Here is a 16,595-nt window from a genome sequence, read left to right on the forward strand (position 1 = left end):
AAAGACGAAATAGGCATATTCTCATAAAATTACACCATACGCGATGGAAATTTAACTGGAAACTTCATAGTAAAAGCACTTTGGAGGCGCTCGCATTACCTGTCCCGAATTAGCGAAGTCACTCCATTTTGGAACGGTCCACCTCTGCGAGTGGTCCCAACTCACGAGGTGTCCGATGCTTGGCGTGCCACGAGGTACGGGGAATTGCACTGGCGGGTACAGCGAGGACAAGTCAAGCTGCACTCCGAGGGTGTGCAGCTTTCCCAGCGATTTGAGAAAAAAGGAGAGGTTTTTCTCATCACGTTTCATCAGGCCCAGGCAGGTGGCGTCAGGACCCAGGGCACGCCGTAAGATAGGCTGTGAAGATTGAATGAATGAATGAATGAATGAATGAATGAATGAATGAATGAATGAATGAATGAATGAATGAATGAATGAAGCCTTTATTGAAGGGAAGGGATTGCTCTCGGCCTCTGTTTGGGTTCTTGGGGAGTTAGGTTCAAAAGAATAATCGAGAGACCGAATGTTAAGAGTGTGCTGCATTAAAAGATTGTGCTCATTCAAGGATATGAGCACCCATACGAAGAAATGACATGATGACCACATAAATTGATACCAGAACGCATCCATGGTGGCGCATTGCCAGAATATACACATACACAGAATATATACGGTGCAGCATTTGGACTCGGATCTTCCATAGTTTGCACAACTTGGATAAGTGAGGGTTCCGTTACCCGACCTAAGGGTGAAGAAACCATTAGGTGATCGCAAGTGTATTAGCTGACAGCTTTGTTTCAGAAAACAAAGGTCAATGATCCTGTAATACATAGAATAATTCGAATCCAAGATGTTAAATGTGACTTCGAAGTGACGTTGAGAAAGTTTCGCATCGAATTTTTTTATCGAAAGAAATAAGAGTGAAAAGTGGCCGTTGGTAGGAAGTTAGCTAGATGTGTTTCCCGCCATCCTTCCGGGACGACAAAATCACCAGTTTTAGCAGCGTGACATTCGGGAAGCAGTTTTTAAATGCCTTGAAATACGCAATAGTGTACGGATTTGTAGCTAATGCTGTTCGCCCTAAAAATACTACATAGCGAAATACAATCAAGGGGAGTCATTGCCCTAACTTTTTTTTTACCCCCTCATCGCATATTTAGCGTCCTAATCAAATCTATAGTTTGAAAATTAGCTTTCAATGTCCGTGCGATGTGTTTAGAACTCGAAGCTCAGAAAAAAAAAGTGAGGCATTGCAGCAGCGTTCTCTGAACAAAGCCAACAAAAATGGGTGGGACACCCCAGCAGAAATACGAGCAAAACTGCGGATGTAGATTGGGTGTGAAGAATGGGTGTGGGCTGGGGAACTGATTCCTGCAACATACCTTAGTGCCTTTTTTCTTTTTCAGATGCTGTTCCCTCATCTCGAAATCACCAAAAAAGATGTCAATGCTCAAGAAACCGTCGTAGGCGCTTTATAAAGGGGAGCCAATATTAAGAATGCTAAATAAGGCTATATGTGTGTCCCCTCTCTCAGTAAGACAGGCGCCAAGTGCCGCACTTTTCCGCAAAGTACCTCAGAAGCTTCGCCAAATATTAGACATAAATATAGGGATGTAGATTTCCAGCGCATGAAAAGTCTAACTTCATACTGACCTGCAGGAGGCAGTGAGGCCCGACCTCTACTACGATGGCGTCATTTGGCACGTGTAAAAGAGCCTCGTGGAAGAGCACCGGAGCAACAAGGTTGTTGACGAAGTACTCCACCGAGCAGTTTTTGGCTTCGGGTTCATGCCAGCGGTCCTTTGGCACAGACGAGCTGATCCAACGCTTGCTGCGCGGTTTTGCTTCAGATAGTACCTTTGAAGGGGAAGAGTAAAAAATGACGAAATACAGTAATGTTATGGCAGTTACTTTCTTTTTTTTTTTTTCATGATCTGTCAGCAGAGTTGTACGTACCAGAGTGCTTGTAACCGATTACTCGCCATTAATTACATTTTCGTGCAATTTTGCAATCAACCGATTAGTTTCTCCAACAGGATCAATTTGTGTAATTTAATTATTTTTGTAATTGATCACCGGTAAATAATTACAAAAAATAATTGAGGCCGAAATCAATTATTTCTTTTGAAAAAAAAAAAGGCTGCAGGAGGGATGCAGACGTAAGAATGTGATTTTGCCAGATTTTTCTGCCTCACGCATGCTGCCTGGAATGTAGCGATGACATCGAAATCTAGTCAGGAGGTGCACTATAGCTTATTACTGAAAAGTTGAGTCGGGTTTGCTGTGGTTCCAAACTAGAAGCCCCGACTACAGCTCCCAAGAAAACACCTGCAGATTAAGCGGACTGATCCCGTAGCGCCAAAAAGCTGTCGACAGGGAGCCTTGAATTACAAGTGAAAACTGTACCGGGGAAAACATTTGATTGCTGCTGATGCGGAAGCCACCGGAACTCCCACCTGATAGGTCTCTACCAACATAGGTGACGTCACCACGTTCTAGTGCGAACTGCGCATCTACTTCAAGGACGAGTAAAAAAAAAAAAAAACTCATCAGAGAAATGATGGATGCCTTAAATGGAGTGTATGTGATATGCACTCCAGTTGGTTGATTGACTGTGGATGGCAGATAGTGTGATTGATTGATTAGTGAGTAGTGATTGGTGATTAGGGAATCTAACCATCGTGGTGCAGACGAATAATTTCGTGTCTGTGTCGCTGAGTTTGAACACGTGTGTTTGGTACTACTGCGGCAACGTGGTGTGGCATTGTACCAGATGCGTGTATTAGTGTGGGGCCTTCGTTTGAGGACGGGCCATCGCGTGATGGCAGGGTTCGACTACCAAAGAGGCTCAGTAAGACGGAAACCAAGGAGGCGGAAAACGCTTGGTAAGAGGCAGCTATGGATGGTTGAAGCGAAGGCTGGATGCCAAGGTGCGAGCATTAGAAGTGAGGAAATGAGTGCACTCTCTGTCGCGTCTGCTCCTAAAGCGAAGCTTAAGTGTCCTCCTATTTTTAGTTACTTTTCTTGAGCTGCAATTGCCCATTTTAATCAGTTCGATTTTACATGGAGTAATTCTAACTGCAATCACTTACTTATTTTCTGTAGCGCGTGCAAGACTGCCTCACAGGCCCAGTCCCGTGATGCACGAACACTTCGCACATCACGTACTGTAACCACTAGTGCCTTTTTCTTGTGGATGCAGGAGCAATCACTCTTGTTTCGGACCTGTCTAGGTTTCAGGAAAGAAGGATCGAAAGCAACACAATTTGAAGCGAGGCAAGGCGACGCAAGAATTATATTCAACGTACCTATAATGTCGCGTCTGGACTTCTAGACTAGAAAGAAGCATTTGAGGCAACGTATGTTTGAAACGGCTTCCCTACACAATCTAAGAAATAAGGAAGTTTTTCCAAACGCAGCAACCGATAGCTTCTCCAATATGCTTAAGTAAGTTGAGATCTTACGCTGCTTGAAATGGACACACAAAAGCTTGTTCCCTTTCGAGTCATTTGAGGTTAGACGTGGAAAGCTGAACACACCTAATTCGGAGCAAGGCAGAAGACGACAAATTTCGTTGACAACTTCAGGAATAAATTGACAAGGAAAGTGTGCAGACATCTTTGCTTTCCACATATCCTAAGTGCTCTCTCTCTCTCTCTCTCTCTCTCTCTCTCTCTCTCTCTCTCTCTCTCATGATATCTACTAGGACCATGCAACTACAGCTGGCACATTCATAGCGTCTCCGCTTCACAGCTAGCATGCGATTTACGACCCAGCCTCACTAACCTTTGCCTAGCACGACCAAGAAAAAGTTCAGTAGTCACCATGTGGACTGCGGGAGGGATGTCATTTACGTCATTGAAAGTATTGTCTTTTTTTTTTTTCACAACACTAACAGAAGTTTCACGGCGTCACCAACACCTGACATCGCTACTCAGAGATATCACCGTGGTCCGTTAAACTTCTGCGAAGCGGAAATAGGAAACGGCGGTTCTTCCAACAGCTTATGTGGGAGAGGTGGGATTGAAAACATGTTCAATTAATGCGGCAAAAATTTCTATCGGCTTCTTATTCTGCATATAAACCCTCGTAATAAACCGCGTGTAAGGATTTATTTTAGTGCGGTGTCGCTATTCAGCGCTAGGTATTCATTTGTGTATTTATTACATGAGTAAATAAAGAAACCAGTCATCTTTTATCGTGTTTTTAACATGGTTACTGCGTGTTATTCGCGGGATTTCTCATCACGTCATGCAGAACCCATTTTTATTACGACCATTCCTCATGCTTTTTCAGCATTGTCACAGCATGCATCACACGTTTTGCGCCAGTTACGCGATAACCTTCTGCAGTTAGGGAATCAATCATGAGAAACGTTTTAACAAGGCTTTAATGTTGATTCATTTTTGGTTCATGGCTCACCATTTAATATTTTATAGATTCAAGCCCTATATATCCAATTCCCAGAGTCCAATGAGGCAAATGTAAGCCGTACCTAATCACAGCTTTCTTATGCCTAATGTATTCACCTTCTGTAAGGCTTCCTGGAACATGGGTGCGATATTCTTCATGTCCTGGCTGTGGAATGCCACTTTCATGCTGTCAACCTCCCGGGCGAACACACCTTCAGCCCGGAGCTCCTCAACAAAGTTGGTCACAGCCTGTGCGGGGCCGGTCACCGTCACCGAGTCCGCGGCGTTGTGGCAGGCTGGAACAACGTCGCTGTGGCAACGCTGTGCAGCCTCCTGCCATGTTAGTCCTAGACAAAGCATTCATCGCAGACAATGCAATATGACTGGCCTTGATGCGAGACAGCGCAATTAGAGCATTAACTAGTAGGCTTATCAGTGATGAAATCCCTTCCCCGAGCTACGTTATCAAACATTTACGTCCTATTAAGACAGTGTGGGACAAGTTAACGTATACCGGACCCAGTGAGGCATTCTCCACAATAACAAACGTGGCTGGCACCAAGCTGCGCCTGGGATCTTCGTCAACCGTTTAACGGGTGCTAATAAATGTTATTTTTCTCTCTCGACCTGTTTTCAGCGAAGGGCATCAGCGCACTGCTTTCGAGCCTAGCGTGTCACCGCACATCTGACGGGATCGAACAAGTTCAAGTTTACCTTCTGTTTTTGAGGTAATGGAAGGCGCAGCAACTGTCTCACTTTTCGGCGAACAAATGTAATTCACTGTTAAAAAGGCATGGAGGGCAATAAATAGAAGAACGACAGAAACAGGCATTGTATTAAACGCCTTTTGTGCAATTTCTACCACCGGCGATTCTTTACACGCACTGACATCGCGCAGAATAGGCCTGTTTTTGTAGCGAGAGCTATACTACGCCAGCCTCTTCGCCTCTTCGCCCTGATCGCACCTTCGTCATGGTCGCACCTTGACCGTGGTCGCACTGACCTTGACCGTTGCCTAGCAACCGCTAGAAGAAGAGGAGAGGGTGGTGGTGGTGGTGGAGGAGGAGGAGGAGGAGGAGGAGGTGGTCGTGGGAGGCGGTAGCTGGCAGCTGACATGGCCGAGCACTAACTGGGCGTAGGGCTTTCTGACATTACTTTCGGCAGGAGCTGCCAACTCGGACCTTCCCTTTCATATGGGAGGGTAATCAGCCTGCCACAGCTTTTGCATTCACGTTATCCCTAGGCCACGCAGGCACGTTCATACGGCTCGGTTAAGCGGGGCTTTGGCTGGTAGCTATACGCTATCGCGTCATCACGAAGGTGGGAGTGAAAACAGAGAGAAAGATGTGCCGTACTGGAGGGATTCAGACTACCGCGCGATAGAGGCCTTCGCCACATCACGCTTTAGTGTTCAAATGTGCCCCCTATGGCATAAATAAAGCTAAAACCATAGGGTAAACTACTATGTGCATAAGCCGTCCCTTTACTCTCAAGCCGAACCTAAACATAGCCATGCCGATAGCTCTCGCCTAACTCAAAGTTTAACCACAAGCTAAACCAAAGCTAATATTTTTGCAGTTCGTCTACATTGGAACGAGCGCGAGCAGCTCCCACTCCAGGGTAGAGCCCTTGTCCTTTTGTTTAACATCTGAATGTCCTAACCATTTAGCCAACAAGACGACGTCTGCGTGTGGGGCGATCGCAGGAAAGGCATAAAGATGAGCAAAGAAAATAAGGATTTATGCTTTTCACTTGTTCGTCAGTGTGGCAGGTGTATTTTCCTGTGTTTGAAGCCGTCTCTGTGAGCGCCGATAAAGCATCGACAGCTGTTATAAGTGCGTATACCATGTCTCTGGGGGACCTGCTTGTAGTAGATATAGCCGCAGTCGCCACGTTGCGTTCCGTGGTTGGTTGCCACTGCAGATAGTGCTGATGTCACCCTCTGGTGTTAGCCAGCATTATCCGGCCTGTTCGGCCGTTTTAAAAACGCATGCACGTTGCTTCGCTGATGTCGTCATCCAACGTAACCCAACGTGTGTCTAATAGTGCTACATGCTCCTTGCAGTTCCTTTTTTTATAGATTGTTTGAGTGCAGTGGATGCCCAAAGGATCACTGTACAGAGTACAGCTATATTCTTGAAATATCATGGCGCCCGTGAGTTCTATAGGTTGTTTTGCTCAATTTAGTATACGCACTGGCACGATTCTGCTTAGTACGCTTCACTATCCCCTATATTATATTTAGCAGTACACCCCAACAGACAGAGAAAATTTTTAACAAAGCCAACATTTCTTTCACGCTTGGATAAACCTCAGCAGATTTCGCGGCACTCACCGACAGCGGCCATGGCTCCGTCTGACAAGTTTCCTACGTCAATGCAGCGCCCTCTCCAGTATGCGCAGAGCACAGCCTGCTCAGCGGTCAAGCAGCCATCAGCGTAGGCACAGCCGATTTCCCCAACAGAGTGGCCCACTATGCCATCGGGCTCAACGCCGACAGCACCAAGAGTATCTACTAGCGCCACCTGTTACCGGAAGAAAAGATGATATTGTGAGTTTATAGCATCATTCGACGACACTTCCCCGAAGAAATGGCAGTTATTTCTTGTCCTGGTTTGCAGTCAATCTTTGCCAATAATTATCGTACGCTAGTGGGCACAATCCTATTGTAACACCTATTGAACGATTCCGCCTTATAATTGCCGAAATCGCACGAAGTTTTTATCAGCATGGCTGGTATCCTCCTGCATGCAACACCTGTGGCAGTGAAGAAACGGTATCACATAGACTTTAGACTATGCGATACGGTATTTACACTATGTATGCGGTAATGCATTTAGGAAAATCAAAAAGTTGCGAGTTTCCTAAATACACTGCTGAAAGGTTTTCTCTGAGTCATGCACCGAAGGATATTGAGTCACGCCCACGGACAGAGACAGATTCTTAGATAGTGGGCTCGCTTATCATATGCAGTGAAGGCCTGCCATGCACTTTTCCATTCCTCAGAATGTCGGGCCGGCACGACCGGCTGTGACTTTTCAGTGCGCACTTCGTCTACTGACTTTTTTGCCCATTCACTCATATTTCTCCTTCACTTGTATATCCCTTCACCTTTTTACTTAAGTTCAGGATAGCAAACCGCCTTTTACAGCATCAAGCCGCATCTCTTAAGGAACTTCACAAAAACGCCGATTTTCCCTCTACATCGGGAGAGTGTGTTGCAGTTTTACACGAGGTGTGATCGGCTGCGGCGATAGTACAGTAATGAGCCGTAGCCAGGGAAGCTGCTGTGTTTGTTCTGGCACGGGTTCGAAGCCCGTTTGTGGCAATTGATTGCCATAATTCCTGTCGACGCCACTCATGAGCCAAGAAACGTTTTCGCTTTAATATTTGAGGTCTGCTGATCGAATAGTCCTCGCTTGTCCGTTGCCACTGAGTCTTTAATTTCTCGGGCGCTGCTTGCCGCAGCCAGCCGCTACAAACTAAGCTTGGTACATTAAACCTGCTCGAGCCCAACCGTAGCCTAGAGCATACGAAGGCAAAAATGTTTCTCACATGCAAGCGAGCTTATTTGAATCTGTGATGCGACTATATACTACTAACCGCCGGCTGCAGATTTCTGATTCCATCGAGCTCCACTAGAAAAGCTAGAAACTTAACCAGATCAGTAGTTAACATAATATGGGTTTCAAGTAATCCAACAATCTTAAAACAAGGTAGAAGCCATCAGGAAACCTTAGAAAGAAAGAGGAGCGTTGCTACGGAGATAATGTTTTCCGCAAAAGCTCCACTATGGTCCTTTTTGTTTTATTTCAAAGCACTCCTAACACCACATATGTTAATGCGAAATAACAGTAACTAAACTAAATCAAAACAAATCTGAGCCCATCTTTCTAGTTTTGTGAAATTTGGCAGCATGTGCCAGAACTTTACAATATTTAGTCGCCTCACTCGCGTTGCGGCATAAATCTGCGGCGAAATGTGCATTTTCGGCTCGAAACGCCATACAATAACTGTCATTTGCGCTGCCATCATGCTGGGTGAAGCGCTCTTTAAAACTCTCGCCTATACTGCGGCGATTATTTTGCCTCTAGAAAATTCCTGCACAGTTCATTTTTGGAATGCCTATTTATTATCCACAACAGCGCCCGTTTCAGAACTGCAGTAATTGGAAGCGACGAGAGGAGGTACCTGAACTGCTGCGATGGAGGCCTGCACCAACGCCATACTGCTTGTTTCAGCCTTGTTATTGGTGACAGCGTCGATCAGATTGACACCGAACTGCGAAAGAAACTTGTGAGACTTGCGGATGGAGCGAAGGAACACCTCCACCTGCATCATCTGCAGCGCCATGCCTTTCCATTGGCAACCCATGCCGGTGAAGACGAACCACAGAGGGCGCTTCTCACATCGCACCCGCTCGACCACCTTGACGATTTCCTTGCCCGAGCCGTCCACGGGGATCAGAGCGAAGCCCCTGTAGGGAAACTGTTTCACGCTCGGCTGACCGACCTGGTTGAGGAGCGCGAACGCCGAGTCCGGGTAAGGTCCTTGATCTTCCAGCCGGTCCAGCATACGCTACAAGCAATGTGTACATCTGATTTTCACCACAAACTCAATGATGCTACTTCTAAACATAATGTCAGCTTGTTTATTCCATGACTTTCAATAATGCAACCCGTAGCATCTCAAGCAGATTAAACTTATGACAAGCCCCTACATAAACAGCTGCAGAGATGCATCTCGCCAATGACACTGCACATCAAACCGGAAATACCAAAGTGACTGAGTTAACCTACTGAGGAGTGGTCTTTTTCCACTATCACACCCTTAGGTAGCACCATGAGCCTCAGTTTTATTCACAGGATCAGTGCACATATTTAGACAGCATTATTTAGTGAATAGCGACCACCACAGAATGTCTTTTACCTTTAACATTGGAATTAAGTCCGTACTAAAGCGAAAGCCTCTACTACGCCATGTTTTCCAATGTCAAGACCGCGTGCATTCATCCAGTAAAGCGTTTCACTCTGTATATTTACATTTGGAAGTTAAACCTTATTAATTTTATTTATTGTATGTTTTTTTTTTTTTTTTCTATCTGAACTTTGTTCAGGAAAGTGGGACTTATTTACCTAGTGCAAATATTTACATTCTCATGCCAGAAAATACAAAATGTACTTGCTTTCTTCATTGCAATTTTTTTTTTCTTTTTTGAATATTTCCAAAGCGCTCGGTTTACATTGTTTGGTACTTGCTTTCTTCGTTGGGAATTTTTTCTTCTTTGAATATTTCCTAAGCGCTTGGTTTACATTGTTTTGTACCGTGAAAGTATATCTGTCAACTCTGACCTTTTGCTTTTATTTTTCGTACTACCATCAACATTTGTGACCTTGCCCTCTTTATATTAAGCCTAATATATGAACGTGATCATGGACTTTATTTAGACAAGAATGTTTACTGGAAGCCAATTTTCGTGTCTAATTAGAAAACAAACTTCTTGTCACGAGCCCCGGCTGCATGACTTCTGATGCACAGCGAATGTTGTACTGCTCGTTCAGAACAAGAAACCTCACCTGTAGGGACTCCTTACTTCGTCCAGCCGCAAAAATCAGTCTCGGAACGTTGCATCTCTCACGTGAAACACTGTTCACGTGCGGTCCTTTACTGGACTCAAGGATGACGTGAACATTGCAACCACCCATGCCGAACGAATTTATGCCGACCGGACCTCCAGGAAAAAGAGTTTCTCTCTCGACGACTTCAATGCTCCCATCGTGCAAAGATGGAATGTTGGGGTTGGGTGCTTCGAAGTGCAGATTCCCAGCAATGGTGCCCGTCTCCATGGCCAGGATCACCTTGGCTATAGAGCTGAGGCCTGCGAGGACAGAACGGGTTGTGCTGAAATTTGTCGAAGCTAAAACACGGCTACCCTCCCCCCCCCCCCCCCCCCCCCCCCCCCCCCCCCCCCCCCCTGTAGAAAACTGGAAGCTTGTACTCGCCATCCCATCAAAGAATGAAGTTACCGGGCATTTAATGATTCAGATAAAAGCTCTAATGTGCAATACAGTCATTGCCAGTACATATCTGAACCTTGTGAAGAAAGAATACAAAATATGATGCCTTTACCGGAGGCAGCTTCGCCGTGTCCTACGTTGCTCTTCACGGCTCCAACCTTGAGTGGCTTGTCACGGCCTGATTGACAGAAGACGTTACTGATGGCACGCATTTCGTGGCTGTCTCCGGACTGGGTTCCTGAACCGTGAGCCTCGACGTAGCCCACACTGCGTGGGTCCATCTCCGCCTCAGAGTAGGTAGCCCTGAGAAGCTTTTCTTGCGCCTCGCTCGACGGGTAAATCAGTCCTGTAAAATCCCGCAAGAGCGGTCTCTTTTACTTGCAACCCCACGGCCCAGATATGGCGGCTGACTACCACATCGCCATCCTTTAGGTGCGGGCGATATACGAAAGTTTAGAAATTTTGAAGCTTACAAAGCTAGGAAGAATATTAGTATTGTGTAGACAAAAGGGAACCATCAGCTTCAGAAGTAGGTGTGTTTAGGTGTTTTGGACTATTGCACATTAATGAGCTTGGCGCACCAAAGTTATTTCAGCCTCTCCAGACCGTTTTCTTATAGCGTTTTCTGGACTTCATTTTAAGCAAACCACGTTTCTGATGTTAATCATCCACAAAAATGGCAAAAAAAAAAATAGAGGGATGCCTAAGATCCGCCTTACAAAAGTAGACGTGACAGCACCTTTAACACCTACTTTTTCTTCCGCGATTTTTTGGCATGAGAGGCTAGCACAGAAATTGCAAAATTGTTAAACAACGACTTTTGTTGATTTTATTTTTGGGGAAAGGAAAGCGCATTGTCTTCTCGGTGTACACCTAGACTTACAATTAACGACATGCAATTAGAGGTAAATATGATGCCGATTCGAATCCCTAGCTGTTGCAAGCTAGTGTCCAACTTAACAAGCAGATGCAGGCTAAATCCTTCAAGTGACATTGACCTAATAAAATGTGAGTGTCCACGATTTCGTGGTGTTCACCCAAATGTGTACTGTGGCTTTTTGTCTCCAAAATCTAACTTAAATACGGTTGCGTCATAATTTTGGTACAAAATCACGGGCGTATATATTTTAAAAGCAAAAGATTTTACTACTCCCCTCCGTAGCTTAGGCGTGTGCGCGTGTTTGTCCTTGAACCGAGGAGAAACCACGTGACTACCATGACGTCACTCAACCGCAGCTACGGTGGAGTGTAATTCCGATATTTCCCGGAACTTCTTCCTCCTCAGTGGTTGTATGTCAGCAAATTAAACGCCTATTTGGCGCAGAAGTGTATCTGAATGCAACCTAAAGGTAACACACACTCAGTGAAGGCGGGAAATAATTACCGAAATAATTATGGAAATAAACAGCTTAAGCGATGTCATACCACAACATTTGATATTGCCTCCCGGCTCGTGCGCGGCTGGTTTTACGGCTACTTATAATCAGAAACATCATATAATGCAACATAAAAGGGAACACATTCCCCATGAAATATGTTAGTAATTTGTCAATTGTACAAAAAAAAAAAGAAGAGCAGAAAAAATATCGCTCGAAGTAGATTTAAACCGCTTTTTTCGGCTTTCGAAAACGCAGCATTAGTCCATTGCGCCACAGGAGCTTTTTTGTTTGTTTGTTTGTTTGTTTGTTTGTTTGTTTGTTTGTTTGTTTGTTTGTTTGTTTGTTTGTTTGTTTGTTTGTTTGTTTGTTTGTTTGTTTGTTTGTTTGTTTGTTTGTTTGTTTGTTCCTTCTCACATCAGACTACAGAACTAGAAAACAAGACACATTTTAATAAAACATAAAAATAATGCTGCACGAAAACTCATGCATCATGATTGAAAAGGTTTTGAGGGAAGCCAGCTGCGGTCAAACGTTGGTGACCATTCCGGGACACACTTAGTAATTTCAACGCATCACGAATGTACACAATATGTTCAATCAAATACTACCCATAGCAGGCCTGACATTCACATCTTCATTACGAATTGCCATCCTGGTCTTCCATACACAGTGCATACAGGACAGCATGATCAAATCATACTGAAGCTACGGGAAATTCAATATTTAATTACGCTCTTCTTCGTTTTAACAATATCTCTGTAAACTAAACTAAGGATTTTAGATCGTACCGTTGAGAGAAAGGAATAATGCTACGCAGGAGCCGTGGCGCTCGATCCTTCTAGGTAGTCTCATCTGCCTCTTAGCCGACGCCAAAGGATCGCATAAGGTATCGGCTATTTAACGGCAGCATTCGTCATGGATTGTCCAGGCCAGACGCCTCGTAAACTGTCTGCGTCTCAGAGGTTGCGAAGACGACAGGCCGAATCCAATCATGAAGTCCACGTAGCTCACCGAGAGGCTGCCGCACAGAGACGAAGAGAAGCTGGCTGAGCGAAACGTGCCCCCTCTTTCGCTTTGGTTACATCGGTTTTTTCTTTGCCTGTTCTTTCCGAAGCGTTTTTTCTCCATTCTAGATTAGGCAGCAGCGACATCTTATCGACCAAGCGAGCTGTATACGTTATAGCGTAAAATTCGACTTGGCAATGTGGGCCGAGAAGGTAAATTATTCGATCATTTATCGTTTCTAATTAGTACCTGTCAAACACAATTTACTTATGTGTAGAATGTTCAACACCGCATTTTACGTCACGAATATATGGGTATGGAAATCTAAATGCGCGATTTCAAGCACTCTTCTTTCGCACAAAATCTGTGGACTTTCGCGACTGTTCTCGAAGCCTTCGGAATGCTAGGAGATTAGTTCAGCACATTTTAAAGAATCGATACTCCCGGTGATTGCCGACGAATGCGCTGCCGGTCAGTGTAAGCCCACAAAGCGTAGCAGGCCGCGTCTGCCGTGTCTCTTCGCCGGTTCCTGGGCGCTTTGGAAATACGCCTGTTTTGATAACTTTACGTTGGTTGGGATATCGGTGAGTCGTAAAATTTACTTGCACATAGGCCTTCTAGCTGGCGGCTCAAAAACTATTACAGCTCCCCAAGAATGCACTCCTGCTATCTCCTCACTCATTCACCCATGAACAGCCAAAGGGAAAAATAGTCGTAGGCCAACGAGTAAAATAAAAACAAAATTCGCATCGCGTTCAGTTGTAACTGTGGAGCCTTTATTTTATTTCATCCGGTTTTGTTATTCTCTGCATCCAGTGTTCGTTTTCACGTATGGTCGCCTCGTTTATAGTTCGCAAAATGCACGCAGGCGCGCTGTTTGCAAATGTAATTGATCGTGCACATTTTCGCGTAAGCGCGCTTTTAAACAAACAAGTCCCTAAGAAAAGCTCAGGAAGATAACGCTGAGCAACGCTGCTCTTTTTGTACAAGATCAGAGTTCAGGATGCAGAAGATCTCTTAAAAGAATTCACCATACAGGACGGTCGAAAGTAACTGCTGCCCCATTTTTAAGTTGCCCCTAAACATAGCCTCTCATTTTAAAATTGTTAGAAAACGCCAGCATCGGGTGATAATATAAAATTGTTAATTCACCTGCCTAAAAGGTTATTGATATGTTGATAATCTTCCACACTGGTCAGGCTGTTTAATGCAATCACGCAATGAGTTCTCTGTAATATGACTGTAAAGCAGGAACCACAGTCCTGGAAAGTCTTTCCAGGGACCATAGCCGTGCCATGCCATCAGGCGCTGATGGCTTTACGGAGTGCGCTGCGCCACTGTAGCGGAAATAGGGTGGAACAAACACAGCAAAGCAGCTTCCTGATAAAGTTCCACACATTTCAGCTGCAAGTGTCATTCAACTATACGCTGATTGATGCACTAAGCGGCTAAGATTTGCTCTACCATTTTTTTAACTATTTTTCAAGCTTATCACTAGGTTTCACATCCCTCGCCAGACTGCTCCTGTCTGTATACCCACCTTGGCTCTTGTAACCGTCGCTGTAAGCCTTGACGTGGGTAACCTTGGCATATATTCGACGAGCCTCCGACACTCTTTGAAGAAACAATACACCCACAGTTTCGCTTCGCACGTAGCCATTGCCTGCAACAGGTTGAAATGCTGTCAAACTCTGTTGCATTTCCAGCCTCAGCTCCAGAGTATAGATACATCGTTAATTTAAATTATCAAATTATGAACACAATACATTCTTGTCCCGACTTGTCCCAAAATCGAACGACGCCTACTTAGATCTTTCCACTGCTGAAATGTACGACATTGGCCACCTTCGCTATTTGAGAGCCTATATGAGAAAAATCTGTACACTGTTGTGTTTGTACAACAATATCACCGAGATCTTTCCCTTACTTTAGGCTGAAAGCTTAGTCAAGAAAAGTTGATCTAAATGCGCAGATCCAGAGGTCTGCCTCATTGCTCATCGCTAGAGTCCCAACAGGCTCTCGCCAATCGGGTAAGGATGGCGGCTTTGTCCAGCGGGGACCCTGGACTAGGGTCATGTAAATGGCCCTTTCGGGCCTGCACTGTTATTTTTCTCTTCGTTAAAACTTCTCACCACCACCTCTCTGACTGCGACGCCGTTGCTGCACGCCACTATGTTTGGAGTCCTCTCAATTGCGCTTCTGCGCTCAGTAACTCGGCGCTCAGTCGTGACACTTGTAAGTAGGCCTGTGTTCCGCCGTAATATGTGCTGGCATGAAGTGCAGCCTTATTCACGCATATAACTGCCATCAAAACTAGTCCTATACTTCAGCAGTACCGGCTTTATCACCTTCAATTTCGATAGCCCAGCTAATTCATAGTTACTGAAAAGGTCTAACACACTGGTTATAATTTTTTCACCAGTCTCGGGGCATTTTTTGACGTTTTAGGCCGGGCCTGTAGACCAACGTTCCCTGCTAGCTTCAGAGCCACCGTAGTGGAGGGCTCTGGAAATTTCGATCCCCTAGGATCCACTAACATCGCGCGGCACACGGGCTCCTTGTTTTCCGCTTCTATCGAAAAGCGGCAGCAGCGGCCGGCATTCGATCCCGCAGATGGCGAGTACATGAGGGCCAGTAAGTAAGAAAAAAGATTAAAATGAACCAAATGCCCAAACAAGATGTTCCCGAATATAGGTCTTGAATTGCAATGGATGCGCTTCTAAATCCGCGCCTTCAAAATTCAGGACAAATCAGACCATGAATCTCCCATTACAAAGAGGCGTGGCGCCATCTATCGAAGTTGACACAAAGCATCCCAGCACAGCAGTCTCGTGTGACCCTGGCCAAGGAGCAGCAAACGAGCTTCGAAATAGACTTCATTTATAATCACCAGCATTATTTCACCTAAGCAGACTTAAATGCACCCCTGAAATTTTTGAATACCCTAATTCTTAAACAAATACAAAGTTTAGAAATATTTCCATTCCCTGTTACAAGGAGAATGTACTAATCTGCTGTCATTTTAAATAACGGCGTCGATAGCAACGTTACAGCGTGTAGCCTGCCTGTCGACATTAAGACACAACCTTGATGAAAGCAGAACGTTTTTGGGCACAAAGATGAGAACGACGGATAAAGAAAATAGACAGTCAACTCACCACGGGAATCGAAGGACATACACTTTCCATCCGGGGATAACATTCCCAGGCGCTGAAGACTTAAGTTTGTAGTCGGTTTCAAGCAGATTGACGCTCCCCCGACGATAGCCGCCTCGCACTGTCCGGAGCGAATGGTCACGACGGCATTGTTTAGAGCCGCCATCGTGGACGAGCACGCCGTGTTTATTACCATGCTTGGTCCTGCGCATGCAATAGAAGACTCAAAATCACGCACAGGCAACTGAATACCCAATTAGTTAGTAGTACAGTCAAACCCACTTATAGCAATATTTAAAGGCCAAGGAAGCATCATTGTTATAAGAAGGTCATACAAAAAATAAAGTAATGACAAATCTCAGAGCACTTAATGGGAAGAAAATAGCTTACACTGTTGATTTCTTTGCAGGAGAAACTCTGCGCCAGTTAGTTTTGACTGGTTCATGACACATTTTGTTCACATCGCTCTGCAGGAATGCCTAACTACTGCACATCTCCAAGACGAGGATATTTAGCAACAATGAATCCCCGATGGGGCTCTCCGTTTGCAAGGCGACGTTTGCAAAAGTTTCTGTTCGTGACTGCTGTCAGCAGAGGTGACAGCTGGGATGATTGCCTCATCGATGA

The 16,595-nt window shown here is 45.0% G+C and overlaps 1 protein-coding gene across 1 annotated transcript in view; it reads right to left on the minus strand.

Moving 5' to 3' along the window:
- LOC146191138 (fatty acid synthase-like) overlaps window positions 1-16,595 on the minus strand; it is a 56,046-nt gene that overhangs the window by 33,572 nt on the left and 5,879 nt on the right. Inside the window, exons 3-11 of the mRNA XM_084600278.1 lie at window positions 15,972-16,172; window positions 14,354-14,476; window positions 10,542-10,775; window positions 9,989-10,290; window positions 8,604-8,990; window positions 6,748-6,937; window positions 4,530-4,759; window positions 1,654-1,857; window positions 100-357 (exon numbers count right to left, since the gene is read on the minus strand). Coding sequence (XP_084456404.1) covers window positions 100-357; window positions 1,654-1,857; window positions 4,530-4,759; window positions 6,748-6,937; window positions 8,604-8,990; window positions 9,989-10,290; window positions 10,542-10,775; window positions 14,354-14,476; window positions 15,972-16,172 — 2,129 coding nt within the window. The remainder of the gene's footprint in view (window positions 1-99; window positions 358-1,653; window positions 1,858-4,529; window positions 4,760-6,747; window positions 6,938-8,603; window positions 8,991-9,988; window positions 10,291-10,541; window positions 10,776-14,353; window positions 14,477-15,971; window positions 16,173-16,595) is intronic.

The sequence above is a fragment of the Amblyomma maculatum genome, chromosome 4, assembly GCF_055883805.1.
Source record: "Amblyomma maculatum isolate TAMU_Amacu chromosome 4, ASM5588380v1, whole genome shotgun sequence".
Classification (NCBI taxonomy): Eukaryota; Metazoa; Arthropoda; class Arachnida; order Ixodida; family Ixodidae; genus Amblyomma; species Amblyomma maculatum.